We start from the raw sequence: 17,492 nt of genomic DNA, 5'->3' as shown, positions 1-17,492 counted from the left end.
CCCGCACTCCCCATCTGTCTGGAGTGAGTTCTTGAACTTTCTGCCCCACGAATTCAAAAATGTTTATGTGCCAAGCACTGTTCTAGCTACTAAAGATAAGGCCTGAGCAAAAGCGTCAAGGTAACGCCCCGCCGGCACCCAGCGTCCAGTCTGTCGGTGGAGACAGACGTGCCCGGGTCACACGTGGGAGCGTCTGCAAAGTGCTACTGAGAAAAATACACAGGCTAGGAGATAAAAATGCTACAGCAAACTCCAGAGGCTGCGGGGACGGGAGAACGCGAGGAAGGGATCTGAGGTCAGGCGGGTCCGAGAAGGGTCTGGAGGGTGGGGTGGGGGCCTCTCCATGGGGGTCTCCGCGGCACTCTCCGCCCGAGTTCCCTCTAGCCCGGGCTGATTCTCTATCCAGGGTGGCCTCCCTACCCGCACGGACCCGCCCGCTCCTCCTGCGGCTTTTCTGTTCCCTCCCGCCCCGAGGGCGCCCCCGGGGGCCGGGCCGGGTCGCTCCCCGTTTCCACCCCCCCCCCCCACGCCGCGAGCGGCAGGAGGCGCTCGGGTGCCCCGCACGCACTGTGACTCGGAGGGCGGGTGTCCCCAGCCAGCGCGTGACTCCGCCCCTGCCAGCCCCCGCCCGCACTAGGCGCCTCGCAGGGCGCCGCAGACCGTCCCGAGTCCTCCTGGGATGTCCTGGCGGCCCCTCATGGAGCCGGCACCCGGCGCTCCCCGGGGCCACGGCGGGGGCGAGGCGCTGCTGGGTGAGCTGGAGACGCTGGTTCAGGACGTGGTGAGGACGAGCTCTTGGTGGGAGCGCCACGGTGTGGACTGCGCCATCCTCGCGCTCAGCCTCCTCTCGGTGCCTGCCGGTGAGGAGCACCGGACAGGGGGACAGAGGGCGGCGCTGCGGCTGGGGAAGGGGGTGCGGGGTAGGGTAGGGGAGAGGCTGGGGACTGGGGCGTGGGGGACATGGCCCGTGCCCGGGACCCCGGAAGGAGGGGTACACCCCAGATCCGAAAGTCTGATTGCAGTGACCTGCCCTGTGTCCCCAGAGAATGGGGCGCTGGAGGAGGGAGAAGGCCTGATGGCATGAAGGGTGGTGGAGGGGAAGGTTGAGAGGGAGGAGAGGGACTGGGGGAGGGGAGTATGTTCTATGGGGGGAACACCAGGGATGGGGTTTCCCCTGGACCTCTCCTGGCCGGGACCTGCCCCACCGCCGCCTGTGGCAGCCCCCCACCCCCATCCCGCCCCTGGCCCTGGGCCCACTTTGGCCTGGTCTCCAGCGGTGGGGACCCGGGTGTTTGGACCCAGATCTCCAGGAGCTGGAGAAAGGCCCTGTCTGCCCCCTCTCCCCCTCTCCCCACTCTCCTTCCTCTATACAGGGTTCTTAAGCCTGCGCTCTGAGAACGTCCTCGTCCTTGCACTGGGCATCATCATCCTGGGCGTGTGCCACTACACGCTCACGGTCAAGGGCAGCCACCTGGCCACACACGGTGCCCTCACCGAGTCAAAACGCTGGAGCAGGATCTGGGAGCTTTTCTTTGTGGAGGTGAGCCTGGGAGGGGTGGGCGTGGCTGCTGGTACTTCCTGTGGGGGCCACCTCACTGTTCTGCCGCAGCGTTCGGGGGGTGTTCGGCTGTGTGCCCATGTGGAGGGGCCACTACAGCCGTTGGTATGCATGTCTGAGCGCACAGCGTGCTCTACAGTTTCGCAAGTCTATGTGTGTGTGCTTGTCCCCAAGCCCTTGAGAGGCCGCTTACACCGCCGGGCCCCTCCTGAGAGCTGCGTGAGGAATGCACCTGTGTGTACCTGTGCCAGCCCGGGCACCCCTGTTTCTCCTGGGGGCACCCGCTTGCCTCTCTGTGGCACCGGACCAAGTGGCGATAGAACTTCCTTCTCCTACCAGGGCATCCAGGTCCCTTAGGAACAAATATGAAAGCTGACACCAGAAACGGTCCTTTTCTGCCACTCGTTACCATGACCAACTAACTCAATTATTAACTTTATGTAACTTTACAAAGGTTTATAGAACTATACACGCCTACAGACACACAAATGACATTTTATGAAGTGATATATTTCTTTTTTTAAATGTTTTTTTAATGTTTATTTATTTTTGAGAGAGAGAGAGAGAGAGAGAGAGAGAGACAGAGTGTGAGCAGAGGAGGGGCACAGAGAGAGGGTGACACAGAATCCGAAGCAGGCTCCAGGCTCTGAGCCTTCAGCACAGAGCCCAATGCAGGGCTCCAACTCACGGGCCAGGAGATCATGACCTGAGCCGAAGTCAGCTGCTCAACTGACTGAGCCACCCAGGCACCCCAGTGAAGTTGTACATTTCTTATCTAGCATTCTCCATTCTCCCTTTCTTCTCCTCCCCTCCTGCACTCATTTCTAAAGTGCTAAGAATAAGAGGAACCTACAGGTTTCTGATCCTTGGGGTCCATTTAGAAGAAATGTTTATTGGGGCACCTGGGTGTCTCGGTTAAGTTTTGGACTTCGGCTCAGGTCATGATCTCACAGTTCAAGAGTTTGAGCCCCACGTTGGGCTCTGTGCTGACAGCTCAGCACCTGGAGCCTGCTTCGGATTCTGTGTCTCCCTCTCTCTCTGCCCCTCCCTCGCTTGTGCGCTCTCTCTCTCTCTCTCTCTCTCATGTGACAGTCCACACATGCGTGGTGGAGGAGCAGAGAGAGAGGGAGACAGAGAATCTCAAGCAGGCTCTGCGCTGATGTGGGGCTTGAACTCATGAACCGTGAGATCATGATCTGAGCCTAAATCAAGAGTCAGACGCTTAACTCACTGAGCCACCCGAGGCGCCCCAATTAGGGTCCATTTCAAGATACTTCCCTTCCCAGAATCCCTGGGCACTGGTGCTAGCCAGACTCTGAGGCCTGGAGCCAGGGTCAGGTGCCTCCCCCAGCCCGCCCCAGTTTGTAATCATGAGCAGGGGAGAAACTGGGGACACGACAGGTAGGATTAGTTCCGTGTGGACTTTTCAAAGCTGTCCTGAGTGCCAGGAGCCTGGGAGCAGCTGGGGATGAGGAGGTGTGGAGTTTGGACAAGTTATGACAGGGGACTCACCTATACAGAGGTGACCTTGTCAAACTTCAGCGTGCAGCTGAATGGTCTGGAAGCCCAGGTTTCTTGGAGGAGAGAGGCCTGGCCACTTTATTTACCAAGGTCCCCAGGTGAATCTGATACCCACCCAAGTCTGAGAACTCCCTGGCCTAGACTCTGGGAGCACAGTAGCCATCGTGGGTGCCAGGCAAAGACAGTGAGCTGAGGACGCCTCCACTGAGAAGCCTCCCCAGTTTCCCCAGCTGAAGAGCTTGCATGGAATCACAGCATGTGACCTGCCCTGGGGACCCACGTGGCTTTGCAGCTGCACGCTGTCTTGTCCCCACGAGCCCCAGGGCAGTGGCCTCATCTTTGTCTCTTTGTATCTTCGGCTCTTGGCACAGGGCTGGATTCTGGGTGTTTCATTAATGTTTGTTGATGATTACCCCCACAGGTGATGTGGAACAAAGTCTAGGGAAAAGCCAGCTAGTGGACAGTCATAGCCTCGAGGCCCGTGACCCCCTTGTGGTGGGGAGGCCTGGCTGTCATGTCAGTGTTGTGACTGCTGCGGGGCGTGTCAGCTCAGTACTCAGGTACTAGCTCACCTGTGTGGGAATGGCCCTGCTTTCTGCCCCGCACAGTGTGGTTCTGGCTACTCTCTGGGGAGGATCTGGTTTCCAGGGTGGGGCAGGGCACGGCTCAGTCTCCCCGTACCGCTGGCTTTAGTGGGGCAAGTGCAGTCCTCGGGGAGGGTGCTGGTCTTGGTGGCCAGGCAGGGGACAGTGTCTGGGCACAGCCTTTGAAGCCACATGCCCAGCCTCGCTGGCTGCCTGACCTTGGGCAAGGTCTTTAATTCAGTGTTGGCTTCCTCACCTAATAAACAGGATGAGAGCATTACTGGCCCCACGAAGTCATGCTGAGGATTAAGTGAGACCACATAGATCTTGATTTAGGGCCTGGGCCGACTCTTGGACGCTCACCAAGTGTTGGCTTTGCTTTCTCTCTGGAGGGAACGTGCTGTAAACTGCAAGGAGAGAGTTAGCAGTTTTGGTTGTTGTTTGTTAGTGCTGTTTGTTGTTTGTTTTTTTTTTTAATTTTTTTTGTAACGTTTATTTATTTTTGAGACAGAGAGAGACAAAGCATGAACGGGGGAGGGTCAGGGAGAGGGAGACACAGAATCCGAAACAGGCTCCAGGCTCTGAGCTGTCAGCACAGAGCCTGACTTGGGGCTTGAACTCACGGACCTCGAGATCATGACCTGAGCCGAAGTCGGCCGCTTAACCGACTGAGCCACCCAGGCGCCCCAGTGCTGTTTGTTTTTAACAGAAAGGTTGATGCATTGTGCAAAGCTGGACAGACCTGAGTGTGTGTGTGAGTGTGTGAGTGAGTGTGTGTGTGTGTGTGTGTGTGTGAAGGGCGCTGTTTGCTGCGGCACCTATTCTCTGTGTTGCACAAAGGACAAGTTCGCGCTGCCCAGGACCCTCCTGGACTCCCGACACTCCACTTTTGCCACATCCTGTTGTCTTCTCTCTTTGATCCTTCTCTTGTTGGCTGCCTGTGCTCTGCCCAAACCTTGACCCTCAGGAGCCACCATCACTATAGAATGATCCAGTCCTCTAGTCTGTAGCCCTAGGCGTTAGCAAGTATCATTGGTGTCCCTGGGCACCTGGCTTTTTCCAGTTTTGTCCCAAGGTCTGCTGACTCGAGCTCAGGGTGGGACAAAGACCTGGCCCTCTCTGGCCTCTTGGATCTGGAGCGGGGCGGGGGAGGGTGGCAGGCAGGAGGGACAGGGCAGTGACACTCCAGTTATTGTTTCTTTGAAGTATCCCCAGTCACACAGACCTGCCCACACTAGCGTGAACTTCCCTCTGAAGACGCACTCTGGTCTACATGAGAAAGTTCCATTCCTCCTGCTTGTGAGCCTTTGACCCACTCCTCGGAGCTCTGATGGCTTCCCTGCAGGAGCACCTGCCTTTCCCCGTCTGAGGTTATGTGCCTGGACCAGACCTCAGGAAGGGAGGGACAGGGTGGAGTAGGCAGGGCCATTATTGGCTTAAATCCCGGAGCTTGGGAAGGATTAACTCCTGAAATCAGAGGCCTTAAGGACTTCCCTGTATTGCACTCACAATCAAGATGCTCCCCGAGTGGGAGGGAACAGGCTGTACCAGTTACTAAGCTCTTTAGTGTGTCCCAACTTCAAGCTCTCCTTCTAAAGTTGGCTTTGTGCTTTGGGAGTGGGGCCACAGCTGGTCCTAGGAGAACATGGGGGCGCTGGCTCTGCCCTGGGGGAGGGGTGTCACACAGGGGGATGCCATCCCCTTCCTTTGAGTCCAGTGTAGTGGTGGAAACAGAGCTCAGAAGCCCCAGCCTGGTCATGATTCTTGAATATTCTCAAGTTCTGTGGTGTGGCCATTATCTCCTGGTCTGTGTCTCTGCCCTTTCCTCTATCTGTACTCAAACCCTGAGGCGTGTTAGTCTGAGTATGCCCAACTGTGATTTTTAAATTTTTAAAAAATTTAGAGGGCAAAACCAGATCTGTAGTACAAAATATACTTTTGTAAAAAAAAAAAACAACTTTTGCTTTGAAATAATTATAGATTCACAGGCCCGTTGCAAATATAGGACAGAGAGGTCCCGTGTCCACTTTAGTCAGCTTCCCCCAATAGTTACATTTATATGTGTCTTTCAATAGCCAAACTAGGAAATTGACATAGGCACTGTGTGTGTGTGTGTGTGTGTGTGTACGTGTACAGGAAATTGACATAGGCACTGTGTGTGTGTGTTTGTGTGTGTGTGTACAGGAAATTGACATAGGCACTGTGTGTGTGTGTGTGTGTGTGTACAGGAAATTGACATAGGTACTGTGTGTGTGTGTGTGTGTGTGTACAGGAAATTGACATAGGCACTGTGTGTGTGTGTGTGTGTGTATGTGTGTACCTGCCATTTATTTTATCATGTGTAGATCTGCAAAATGGACTTTCCGGCAGCCTCCCTCCCCACCCCCCCCCCAGCTTTGGTGTGATTTCCTCAAGGATAAGCCCGAGGACTCTGGGAACTCCTATTTCTGTGGGTCTGTACAGGTTGGCTCTTGGTGGTGGCGACCGTGGTGGGCGTGCATATGGCCTCTCAGTGGCAGAGGACCCCGGAGCAGGGCTAGGTGGTCCAGGCAGTCATCTGTGGATGGCAGCCTGAGTCCGAGGGTTGCAGCCCTGAGGGAGAGGCTCGGAGAGAACAGGGCAGGCTTGCTGTGAGTCCAGCAGTGGCTGCCCAGCCCGAACAGGATTCACAGGTTGAGGGAGGAGCTTGGGGGGCTGAGACAGTGCTGGTCCAGGCTGAGCAGTGATGGCTGAGCAGCGCCCTCCATGTCACTGAGCTTGTCCAAGCCCTCCTCTGCGTGCTGGGGACACAATGGCAAGCGAGACCCGCTCTAGTTCTCCAAGGGCTCAGAGTCAAGTGGGGAAGCAATAAAAATCCTGATTATATTGGCCGATTCTTCCTGGGTGCTTACTGTGTACTTTACATGAATTATCTTCTTTTTTAAAAAAAATTTATTTTCTTACGTTTTTAAAATTTATTTTTGAGAAAAAGAGAGAGAGAGAGAGAGAGAGATACCACAAGTGGGGAAGGGGTGGAGACAGAGAGGGAGACACAGAAGCTGAAGCAGGCTCCAGGCTCTGAGCTGTCAGCATGGAGCCTGATGTGGGGCTCGAACTCACGAACTGTGAGATCGTGACCCGAGCTGAAGTCAGATGCTCAACCAACTGAGCCACCCAGGCGCCCTGAATTATCTTCTTTAGTAATCATGCCTCCCTATGAGGGGGACGCTGTTATTATCCTCACTTCATACATGAGGAAACATTGATCTGGGGGGTTCAGTCACTTGGCCAAGGCTGCTCAGCCGGGACCAGGACAGGCAGAACGTGGCAGGGACATCAAGCAGGTGATGTGCAGGCCGTGAGCACCGAGAGAGCACAGCAGGGGTACTAGGCAATGTCTGCAGACATCTTTGGCTGTTGTGACTGGTGTGTGTGTGTGTGTGTGTGTGTGTGTGCGTGTGCTTGTGTGTGTGTGCGTGCGTGTGCACTCGCACGTGTGTTACTGGCATCTGGTGGGTCGAGGCTGGATGCCGTAAACAGCCTTCAGTGCATAGGACAGGCCTCACAACAATGACCCTGTCCCAAATGTCGGTGGTGCCAGGGCCGAGAACTCCTGGGGAACGTGTCCAGATGAGGAACTGCCAGGCCAGCGCTGCCAGCCCCAGCCCCAGACAGAGCAGATGTACACATAAAGGCGGGGATACGGCCGACAGCGTGGTACATGAGGGACCCACAGAAATCTGGACTCTGGAGAGAAGGAGTAAGGAGGACTGTGTGCCCAGCAGAGGAGCTGGGAAGTTTCTGGGGACAAGGCCTTAAAGGGGAGAGAATCCCATCATGGCTGCTCGATGGCTCAGGGCTGACCACATCCAGCCAGCTCCCATCAAGACGAGGCTTCCAGGGTCTCCTCTTGCTTTGGCCCTCACTGCTGCCCCCTCTCTTATCCAGAAGTGCTGAGAGGTGGCCATGTTCACCTGGGTCCTGCCCGGTACCTGAGGACTCAGACTCAGAAACTTGTATCCTCACCGAGTAGGGCTTTCAGATGTAGCAAAAAAAAAAAAAAAAAAAAAAAAAAAAAAAAAAAAAAAAATACAGGACTCCCAGAGAAATTCGAGTTTCAGGTAAAAAAACCAGTTTTTGTAGAAGTATATCCCAAATAGTGTATTCGGCTCAAGTCATGATCTCGTGGTTTGTGGGCTTGAGCCCTGCATCAGGCTCTGTGCTGACAGCTTGGAGCCTGGAGCCTGCTTCAGATTCTGTGTCTCCCTCTCTCTCTGCCCTGCCCCTGCTCACATGGTGTCTCTCAAAAATAAATAAATGTTAAAAAAAAAAAAAGAGGGGCGCCTGGGTGGCTCAGTCAGTTAAGTGCTTGACTTCGGCTCAGGACATGATCTCATGGTTCGTGGGTTCAAACCCCGCATCAGGCTCTGTGCTGACAGCTCGGAGGCTGGAGCCTGCTTCGGATTCTGTGTCTCTCCCTCTCTCTGCCCCTCCCCCACTCATGCTTGAGCGCACGCTCTCTCTCTCCCAAAAATAAATATTAAACATTTTTTTAAAGAAAAAAAGGAAAGACAACCTGTCACTGCCCACTTTTTGAATTCAGAATTATGTAAGCATAGTTCCTATTCAAAAAATAATTGTTTTCAAACTACCAGCTTAGCTGTTAATTACCTTTGGCCACCGGCGGAGGGCGGAGGATGCCTGAGAGAGCAAACAGCTGAGTGAAGGAAGAAGTGAATGATGGGAGACTTGGGGTCCCTGATACTTAGCAGAGGGCAGTTGGCAAGAGGACTTTCACTGGTACCTGCCCATGCACACTGTGGCCACTTGTAGAGCCTGAGTGCTGCTAGGAGATTGGAGCCCTTAAGTCTTCTGGAGGGACTGCATGTTGACATTAAGAGGTTAACACCAGCGTTGGGGACCCCGCTGGTTCAGGCAGTGGAACATGTGACTCTTGATCTTGGGATCATGAATTTGAGCCCCACTTCGGATGTAGAGATTACTAAAAAGAAGAAGAAGAAGAAGAAGAAGAAGAAGAGGGGAATGGAGGAGGAGGAGGACGAGGAGGAGGAGGAGAGACATCATCAAGCCTTGAGGCTTCTGGAATTCTCCCTGGGTCTGCATGTGGAATCCTCTTGGGTGAGACCTCTGCCCAATCCTTCACAGCGGACAGTGCATTTCCCAGCTGCCTCCGCGGCATTTGGCCATCTCCCCTGCCTTCTGGCTGATGGGCGTACATGCGCAGGAGACGCGCGGCAGGGTGTGCAGTCTTCTCTTCCAGCCCAAAGCCACCCCCTCCTTTCCTCTACGGAAGGAACATCCAGAAGGGAGTGAGAATTCCAGTGTTATAGAAATAGCCCCAAATCTGTTCTTATTCATATAAAAAGGCCAACCATGTACAGACTCTGGAAGTGTGCACTGAGTCACGTGCAGCTCAGCTCTCAGCTTCCTGGGGTCTGGCCACGTGGCTGAGAAGCTGACTGAGGACCCGACGGGGTTCCTGAGGGCCCAGCTCTTACCATGTTCAGCCCTACTCAGGCGCCAGGTCGTTTGTGACATCACTAGTCAGAGTGCAGTGAGCCGCCAGTGTGCGTGGAGATGCGGAGCCCACGCTGGAAAGGAAAGGCAACTTCGTCCCAGCGCAGTACAGGTGTGGTTGGCCCTTGAAGGAGAGGTGCACAGAAGCAGCAATTAAAAACAGTTGCTTCTTGGGGCACCTGGATGGCTCAGTTGGTTGAGCGTCCAACTCTTGATTTCTGCTCAGGTCATGATCCCAGGGTCGTGGGATTGAGCCCTGCATCCGGCCCTGCTCTGAGCATGGAGCCAGCTTGGGATTCTCTCTCTGTCTCTCTCTCTCTTCCCCTCTGCCCCTCTCACCCGCTCTCTGTAAAAGATAACAAAAACAAAACCAGTTGCTGGTTCCAGTTACATGGGAGAGAGCCTTGAGGATCAAAACACACACCTGGAAGCCCTGGACAGAGGCAGGCTGGCCCCCGGCAGACCCCAGCCACAGCCCTGTGTGCCCGCTGCTGAAAGCTTCTGCCTGGAACCCAAACCAACCACGTGGCCCCGATGGGTGCGTGCTCTGGAGACCAGCAGGCCTGCACGAGATGTCACTTCAGCTGACATGTGACCTGCCCGCCCTCTGCAGCCTGGCCCAACCTCGTCCCTCTGCGAGTTTATAGAAACAGACAGCAGAACTCATTCTTAGGCAGATTACCTCCTCCTGCTGCTGTCACGGACTCCTAGCAGGGCTGTGCTGGACCCCATCCTCTGTCTCCAGAGGGGCCCCTGCAATACGGGGTTGACGTGTCTGTCGTAAAACCGCAGTTGTGACCTCCCTAACTGTCCCTCTCCCCCCCGCCCCGCCCCAGCATCCTTTAGCTAGACCTTCCGGCTGTATTTCAGTGCCGTTTCATTCCGAGGGAGAAGGTTGCTGCAAACAGAGTGTGAAGACAGTGTCGTTCCTTATATGTCTTCTCCTGGCTTTGCCTCTGCTGCCTGGGGCCCAGAGCCTGGGTTCCTGCTCTCTTGGAGTTAGCGGCTCATCTCCAGGGCCTTATGGCTTATCTTGGGTGGATTCTGGGTTCAGATCCTACCTCTGCCACCTTCCTAGCCAAGTGGCCTGGAGTTAGTCACCTGGGGTGGTCACGTGGCCTCTCTCTGCCTCAGTTTCTGCTTCTGTCAACTGTGAATAATAACGCCGCTGACTCACTAGGCTTGGGAGATGAGCAAATCACATTTGTAAAGTGCAGCACGCTGGGCACTCAGGGAAGGGTGTTCGGCTATCTTTTCGAGGCTCACAGTGGTGACTGGCGCTGGAAGAGTCTTCAAGTCCTTCCGGAAACAGGCAGGCAGCGATCTTGGATAAAATTAACAAGATCTTCTGGTCTGGATGAAATACTGGAGGAAGCTGTTATCTGCGTTTTCATTTGCATATATCTGCATAAGAAACTCCTTATTGCCTCTTTTGCATTCAGAATGATTGCCCTTCTTGGGGTCCCAGAGCCTCTGCTTCTCCTGGGCAGCTACGAAGAATCCCACGAGGGTGAGGGTGCGTGCCAGAGGAGTCACCCCTGGGGAGAGGTTCACACTCAGCCCCCCACCCGGGCTCCTCACCCTGGGCGCCACCCTCATGGCCAGGCCACTCTTGCGCCCCTCCCCTTGCCGCTCTGGGCTCCGAATGCAAAGCAGCGTTATGGAAATACAGATGTTTCCAAGATAAACATGAACAAAATAATTGCAGCTGGGTGCCCGGAGCTTTCCCTGCAGTGTGCCCAGTCCCCTGAGAGCCCTGTCAGGCTTGCAGGCTTGCTCGGGTGGCCAGTGACAGAGTGGCAATCGTGGGGGTTGGCGTCTCACCTCCAAACACTTAGCATCGCCACCCCTAGTGGACGCAGTTCTTTTGACTTGCTGCTACCCTGTGGTCGCGGAACCTGAGAGTAGATGGTCTGATTAGCCGGGATGTGAGGCAGGAAGGTCCCGGAAATGCAATCCGGGGACGGTGGGTGTCCTTGAGGTCCTACTTTGCCTGACTGTGCCTGACCCGGCCCCCGGTGCCCTCCCTGGCTCCCTCCTCTAGGTATGCTCGTCCTTCTCTGCAGAGTACGGCAAGTATGGACACGTCAAGATGCACCATGGTTACACCAATGTGTTGGGCCTTGGGGACTCGAGCACGTGGAGGCTGCCTTGCCTCAACCGCTACGTGTACATGTTCCTTGCTCCTCTCTTGATCCCCGTCCTCACCCCATTGGTGGCTGTTGGTGAGTATGCCAGGGCCCCACTTCCCTTACTCCCCCTCCTGGCTTCCTGGAGGCTGCTTGTAGAGGAAGCTGGGAGCCCCAAGTTAAGACCAGAAACTTTCTGAGACAGCCAGGCAGGGTGGAAGGAGCCTCGGCCCCCGGGCCAAGTCTGGCTGTGCCACTTACTGGCTGATGACCACAGGCAGGTAACTTAACCAGTCTGAGCCTCAGGTTCTTACTTGGTCCTCAAGGGCGGTGTGAAAGCATCATGAGGTCATAGATGTAAAAATACTTTGCAAAGGCCTTGCGCTCTATTGCGGGTTGTGGACTGTAATATCGTGAGAGCAGTATTGTGTGGTGGAAGGAGGGGCTGGAGGGCAGCCGGACCCGGGTCCCAGCCGTGGATGGCTCTCACCACCTACCAGCAGAGTGGGCTTGGCCAAGTTGCTTAATGCTGTTTCCTTATCCATAAAATGGGTGAACCTACTTTTCAGGGCTGTGTGGATGAACGGTCGCCCTAGTTAACGCCCTAGTTAGCACCATTGGGCCGGGGTGGGGGGGAGGCTTTTCCTCCCCCCACCCCCACACTCTCTTTCTTGCTCCCTCTGGCAGAGCGGCTGAGAAAGGTGGAGCTCAGGTCGGCTGTGCGGACGCTGGGCCTGATTTCCCTGGGCCTCTATGCTCACTACTGGCTGCTTCTGAATGTGTCTGGCTTCGGGAGCCCCGGCTCGGCCCTGCTGTGCATGTTCACCACCAGGTCCCTGCTGGCCCACCCTTACCTCCACATCAACATCTTCCAGGTGAGGCCTCCCCGACCCTGAGCACAGGCTAGACTCAGTGTTCTGGGGAGAGAGATGCACTCCCCCCACCTCCCACCCCAACCTCTCTCCGTGGGTCATCACAGAGAAGTTGGATTTCAGGTAAAGAGTTTGCTTCTCTGCAACACCAGCTGCCATTCACATGTGGATCGTGGATGGAAGATTTGAGAAACTTAAAAAAAATTTTTTTTAATGTTTATTCATTTTTGAGAGACACAGAGAGAGAGAGAGAGAGAGAGTGAGCACGAGTGGGGGAGGGGCAGAGAGGGAGGGAGACGCGAATCCGAAGCAGGCTCCAGGCTCTGAGCTGTCAGCACGGAGCCCGACGTGGGGCTCGAACTCACAAACCATGAGATCATGACCTGAGCCGAAGTCGGAGGGGGCTCAACTGACTGAGCCACCCAGGTGTCCCAAGATTTGAGAAAGTTCTATGCATAGGGCACTTGATTAGGCCCTGTGGGGGCACAGGTGATTAGGACCCCATCTCCTGCCCTCAGGGCACTTACTGTGATGACCCCAAGTGAGGAGGGCCTTCCCAGATGGAGGGGGTGGAGATGGGAGGTGTTCAGGGGAGGCCTGGGGCTCAGCACTCAGTTCTAGGGCCATTTCCATAGGCAAGCGCCCCTGGACACAAAGACTAGGTGCCTGGAGGTCAGAGTATCCTTCCCCATTCCAGCACCTGCCGTGCTGCCAATGACGACTTCATCTCCTAGGACACAGCTGTGGGTCCTGCCTCCCTGTCCTACTGGAGCGGAAGCGCCCATTCACTTGCAAATCCTTAAGACCCAGGACCGAGCCTGGCAGAGGAGGCATATTTCCATACTTGTTGAATGAAACAACAAGAGGGTGCACAAACTTGATCTTGAACCCTGAGCAGGATTTTGATGGGGGGAAAGAGAGCAGAGAAGGGCCTCTCCAGGATGAGATAAAGGCAGAGTGGCGTGAGAGCGCGCAGTGGGAAGTCGTGGTCATGTCAGTACCACGGGGTTCAAGGGGGTACCCAGGCCACGCCCCTTGTTGTACAGGTGGAGAGAGAGACCCAGAGATGGGTGAGACTGAGCTCAGAGCACAGACAGGAGAGTCTCGCCACAGTGGGGGTGAGGGAGGCAGAAGGACCCTCTGGGTCCCCACGTGGTGGGTGAGGATGTCCGGGGCAGGGCGGGGAGGCGCGGGGCTGCCCAGTCCAGCCTGAAGCTATGACCCACGTGTCTGTCACAGCACATTGGGCTGCCCATGTTCTCTCGGGACAAGAAGCCTCAGAGGATTCACATGATGAGCCTGGGTGTGCTGAACCTGCCCCGACTGCCTGTACTGGAATGGGCATTCGGCCACTCCATTGTCAGCTGTCACGTGGAGCACCACCTCTTCCCCCGGCTCTCTGACAACATGTGCCTGAAGGTAGGCGAGGATCAGGCTGGCCTGGGCGGAGGTTCCCTGGAAGGACCGCCCCGTGTACGAGCAGCAGAGTGCATTTCTGACCAGAGGCATGTGGGTTCCTTACCAGCACTGTGACTCTGGACAAGTTAACTGAATGTCTCGGAGCCTCAGCTTCCCCCTCTGGAAAATGAGGGTAAGCAGGGCTTGCTAGCAGCAGGCTTTAAGGTTGAAATGAAATGGATCTGAAATGCTAGGCACACAGTACGTGCTTGGTAAAAGGGAGCTCTAGCTTTTTTTTTTTTTTTTTAATGCTTATTTTTGAGAGAGAGAATGTGTATGTGTGAGGGAGGGAGGGGCAGAGAGAGAGGAAGAAAGAGAATCCCACGCAGGCTCGGTGCTGTCAGTGCAGAGCCTGACGTGGGTCTCGAACCCACGAACCGTGAGATCATGACTTGAGCCAAGATCAAGAGTCAGATACTTAACTGACTGAGCCACCCAGGCACCCCAGGGAGCTCTAGCTTTTATCCCCTGTGCCAAGGAGGACTGTCGTGGAGTTGGGAGCCCTGGGGAAGGAAGTTGGGGAGAAACCCCTCACCCTTTTCCCTTGCCTGCTGGGAGGGGAGAGGCAGGAATGGTCCCTGCCCCTCATCTCCTCCAAAGCCTCATGGCCCCCCGTGGGGAGGGACCTGCCCACAGTCCTGACTCAGCGGCCCCTCCTCCTGCCCATCTTCTGTCAGGTGAAGCCCGTGGTGTCCCGGTTCCTCCAGGAGAAGCGGCTGCCTTACAACGAGGACTCCTACCTGGCTCGCTTCCGGCTGTTCCTCAGTCGCTATGAGGAGTTCATGGTGCAGACCCCTCCCATCACAGAGCTGGTGGGATTGCAGTAAAAGGGGGGGGGGCGCCCCCTGCGCCCTGCCTCCCCACCCCCCAGCCCGATCCTAGCTCTCTTGCTTCTGCTGGCCTTCCCTCAGTCCAGGAGGGCATGGGCCCTTCCCCAGGGCGGTGGCTTGGCTGCTGGTGGTGGAGTGGGGAGGCACTGGGGGCAGTGAGGTGGAGAGCTCAGGCTGGGATTTCTGGAGAAATCCGCTTGCTTTTCTGGGTTTGGAGGGATATCTGGGGGAAAGGAATAACAGTGGTGGGCATTCTGGTCAGTCTGGATCTCAGCCAACTTCATCTTGGGGTGGGGGTGGGGGAGGGCGCTAAACAGCTGGATTCCTCCCCTGCTGTGTCTGAGCCTTGATAGGGCTAAGGGAAGGTGATGGGGAATGGGGATAGGAGAGGCCCTGGGCAGGGCAGTAGGTGAGGAGAGCGAAGGGTCAGGCCCTCAGGGCCTCCCGGGCGCCAGGAGACCCCGTGCTCAACTGCCCACTGCTTCTTCCTGTGTTCTTTGAGGCTGTGTCCCCCAAGGAGCCCTCTCCCCAGGGGCCACAGGGAGAGGTTACTTTTTTAAAAAATTAAAAAAAATTTTTTTTTCCTTTATTTTTGAGAGACAGAGTCAGAGCATGAGCAGGGGAGGGGCAGAGAGAGAGAGAGAGAGACGGAATCCGAAGCAGGCTCTGGGCTCAGCTATCAGCACAGAGCCTGATGCGGGGCTCGAACCCATGAACTGTGAGATCACGACCTGAGCCAAAGTCGGACGCTTAATGGACTGAGCCACCCAGCTGCCCTGGGAGAGGCTACTTTTGGCAGACTTTCCTAATTTCTCTGCTGGAGAAGCCTGTGCAAGACACTGGCTCAGCAGCAACCAAGACCCTCGAGAACATCAGTGAAATTAAGGTGTATGTGTTTGGTGGGGAGGGCACTCCAGGGGAAATGAGGGCATAGATAAGAGTGTAACTAGCTTTGAGCTTGACCTTGGCGAGCTCTAGATAAAGTCTGCTTTGTTCCATGATGTCTAGCAGGGGTAGGCCTCGAAGAACTATCAATTGCAAGGAGAAAAATTACTGGGGGTGGGTAGCCGAGGCTGGAGGGGGTGATGGGAACAGGGTCTGGAGGACAGACAGCCTTAGAGGGGAGGGGAAGGAGGGCAGGGTGCAGCTACAAAGGCTTGAGTCAAGAGCTGGGCTTGGCTGTGAACAGGTGCAGGGAGGAAGGCAGGGATACAGGGGATCACTGATGCCAGCTGGAGGAGGACAGAGTGTGCCTGGGACACCACTGAGGGTCAGCCAAAAGTGGGCAGCCTTGAGAGAGGACTGGGAACCTCCCTAACTAGTGGCTGGGCGAGAGGGTGCAAGGATGGGGCCCAGCTGGAGGCTGAGGCAGGAACAGAGAAGTAGGCCAGGCCTATGACAGGAGACCAGAGCAGTTAGTCTAAAGCAGGGTTTCTTACGTCGGCACTATTGACATCGTGGCCGGATCATTCTTTGCCACTGGGGCTTGTCCTGGGCACCCTGGGGTGTTTAACAGCATCCCTAGCTTCTACCCACTGGGATGCCAGGAACCCAAGTTGTAACAATCAAAAATGTCTCCGGGCATTGCCAACTAACTGTCCCCTAGGGGGCAAAATCATCTTAGGTTGAGAACATGCGGGTCATGTTCAGAGCACACAATTGCCTTGTTTTTCAGTGAAGCCTTTGGACAAGGTAAAGGGCCTGCTGGCCCTGATGGTGGGGAGGCTGAATGGGATGGGCGGAGGGGCTAGACAGCAGGCGAAGGCATCCTCGAAGCCTGGTCCTGTTGGAGCACCCACCCTGAGCCTCCAAATCCATTCCCTACTCTTCTTCGCCCCGCCTTCCTCTACCAAAGACCACAGCTGCTGTCCGGTGCCCTTTCCTACAGCTATGGCTCTCACCACTTCTGAAACTGCTCCCTCCTTTTGCTTCTTCAGGACCTGGGGTGGTAGTGGCTTCCGGCCGTTGCTAGCCTGGGGGTGCTCCACCATTCCCTTGATCCTGGCCACACCTCTGTACAAAGTTCCTTCATTAAACTCTTTTCAGTCAGTCCTTTGGAGTGTGCCATCTGTTTCCTGCTGGGAGGCTGACTGATAGAGCAGAGTTTTGGATCCAAGCAGCCCCCCTGGAACAAGAAAGCCTTGGCAGCCTCCCCAGCCTTGTTCTTTGCTATATGTTATTGCTGCTGTTTCGAAATGCATTAACAGCTCAGAAATTGCCTTCAGGTCTGGGAATGTGATTAATCAAACTGCTAATTCTCCGCATGAAAAAATGCGATGTCAGAAAAGGTCCCATTGCGGAGTCCTGGCCAATGATCAAAACCATCCTAATCTATAACCAGTGACTCATTGTTATTGACCTGGGCCTGAGTGGGGGCTGGGCAGTAGCTGAAGGCCCCGGTACGAGACCTGGCTGGACTACAGGTGCCTGGGAACAAGTCACTCGATTTCTTTGAGGCTCAATTTTCTGTTACTCTAAGGATGTGGGCTGGGAAAGCATGGGGCTTGGGAGGGAAGGGTGAAGTGATAGGAGTGAATGAAGCCCTCCCAGGACTGTACAGATACCTGAGGTCTAATTTACAGAATTATAGGGGAGGTGATTATATTGACAATGGTGATGAGAGTTAACATTTTCAGAACTTATGGCCAACAATTTTACGTACGCCACCTAGTTTCAGGTTTTACAAGACGTTTTTACTATTTTTTCCTTCAATATGGTGAAGACAAGGCTTAGAAAAATTAAATTTCTCAATGTTCTATCGCTAGTAAGTGTTAGGAGAAGGATTCAAACCTAGTGTGTCTGATTCCAGAATCCATGCTCTCGACCACCAGACATACTGTTTCCGGGTGGGGAGTCCTGTAGGGCTTTCAGAGATGTCTGATCCTGACTCTCCTTCTCTTCCTCCCCATGAAAGGATAACACATGGTTTGATCACTAAGACAAACTCTTCAGGAGCCTTTGCACATGCCAGGCACTATACAGAGCTCTGGGGATATAAAAGTGAATGAGATTGAGCCCCAACC

General features: G+C 55.0%; 1 protein-coding gene across 1 annotated transcript; it reads left to right on the top strand.

Moving 5' to 3' along the window:
• The first annotated feature begins 626 nt into the window (after nucleotides 1-626).
• On the top strand, nucleotides 627-16,521 carry FADS6 (fatty acid desaturase 6). The gene is made up of 6 exons (XM_030295463.2): nucleotides 627-860; nucleotides 1,374-1,540; nucleotides 11,225-11,405; nucleotides 11,997-12,184; nucleotides 13,421-13,600; nucleotides 14,317-16,521. The coding sequence occupies exons 1-6, from the start codon at nucleotides 680-682 to the stop codon at nucleotides 14,464-14,466; spliced, it is 1,047 nt and encodes a 348-aa protein (XP_030151323.1). The 5' UTR covers nucleotides 627-679; the 3' UTR covers nucleotides 14,467-16,521.
• The last annotated feature ends 971 nt before the right edge of the window (nucleotides 16,522-17,492 follow it).

This window comes from Lynx canadensis, chromosome E1, assembly GCF_007474595.2.
Source record: "Lynx canadensis isolate LIC74 chromosome E1, mLynCan4.pri.v2, whole genome shotgun sequence".
Classification (NCBI taxonomy): domain Eukaryota; kingdom Metazoa; phylum Chordata; class Mammalia; order Carnivora; family Felidae; genus Lynx; species Lynx canadensis.
Note: the sequence above shows the minus strand (reverse complement) of the source record. Positions and strands in the feature narration are given on the sequence as shown.

What these genes read in the sequence shown, in the direction of transcription:
- FADS6 (XM_030295463.2), top strand. Translation starts at nt 680, where the DNA reads ATGTCCTGGCGGCCCCTCATGGAGCCGGCACCCGGCGCTCCCCGGGGC. An exon ending in GGGAGCTTTTCTTTGTGGAG is followed by an intron (nt 1,541 to 11,224) that starts GTGAGCCTGGGA and finishes TCCCTCCTCTAG; the next exon opens with GTATGCTCGTCCTTCTCTGC. An exon ending in TCCACATCAACATCTTCCAG is followed by an intron (nt 12,185 to 13,420) that starts GTGAGGCCTCCC and finishes TGTCTGTCACAG; the next exon opens with CACATTGGGCTGCCCATGTT.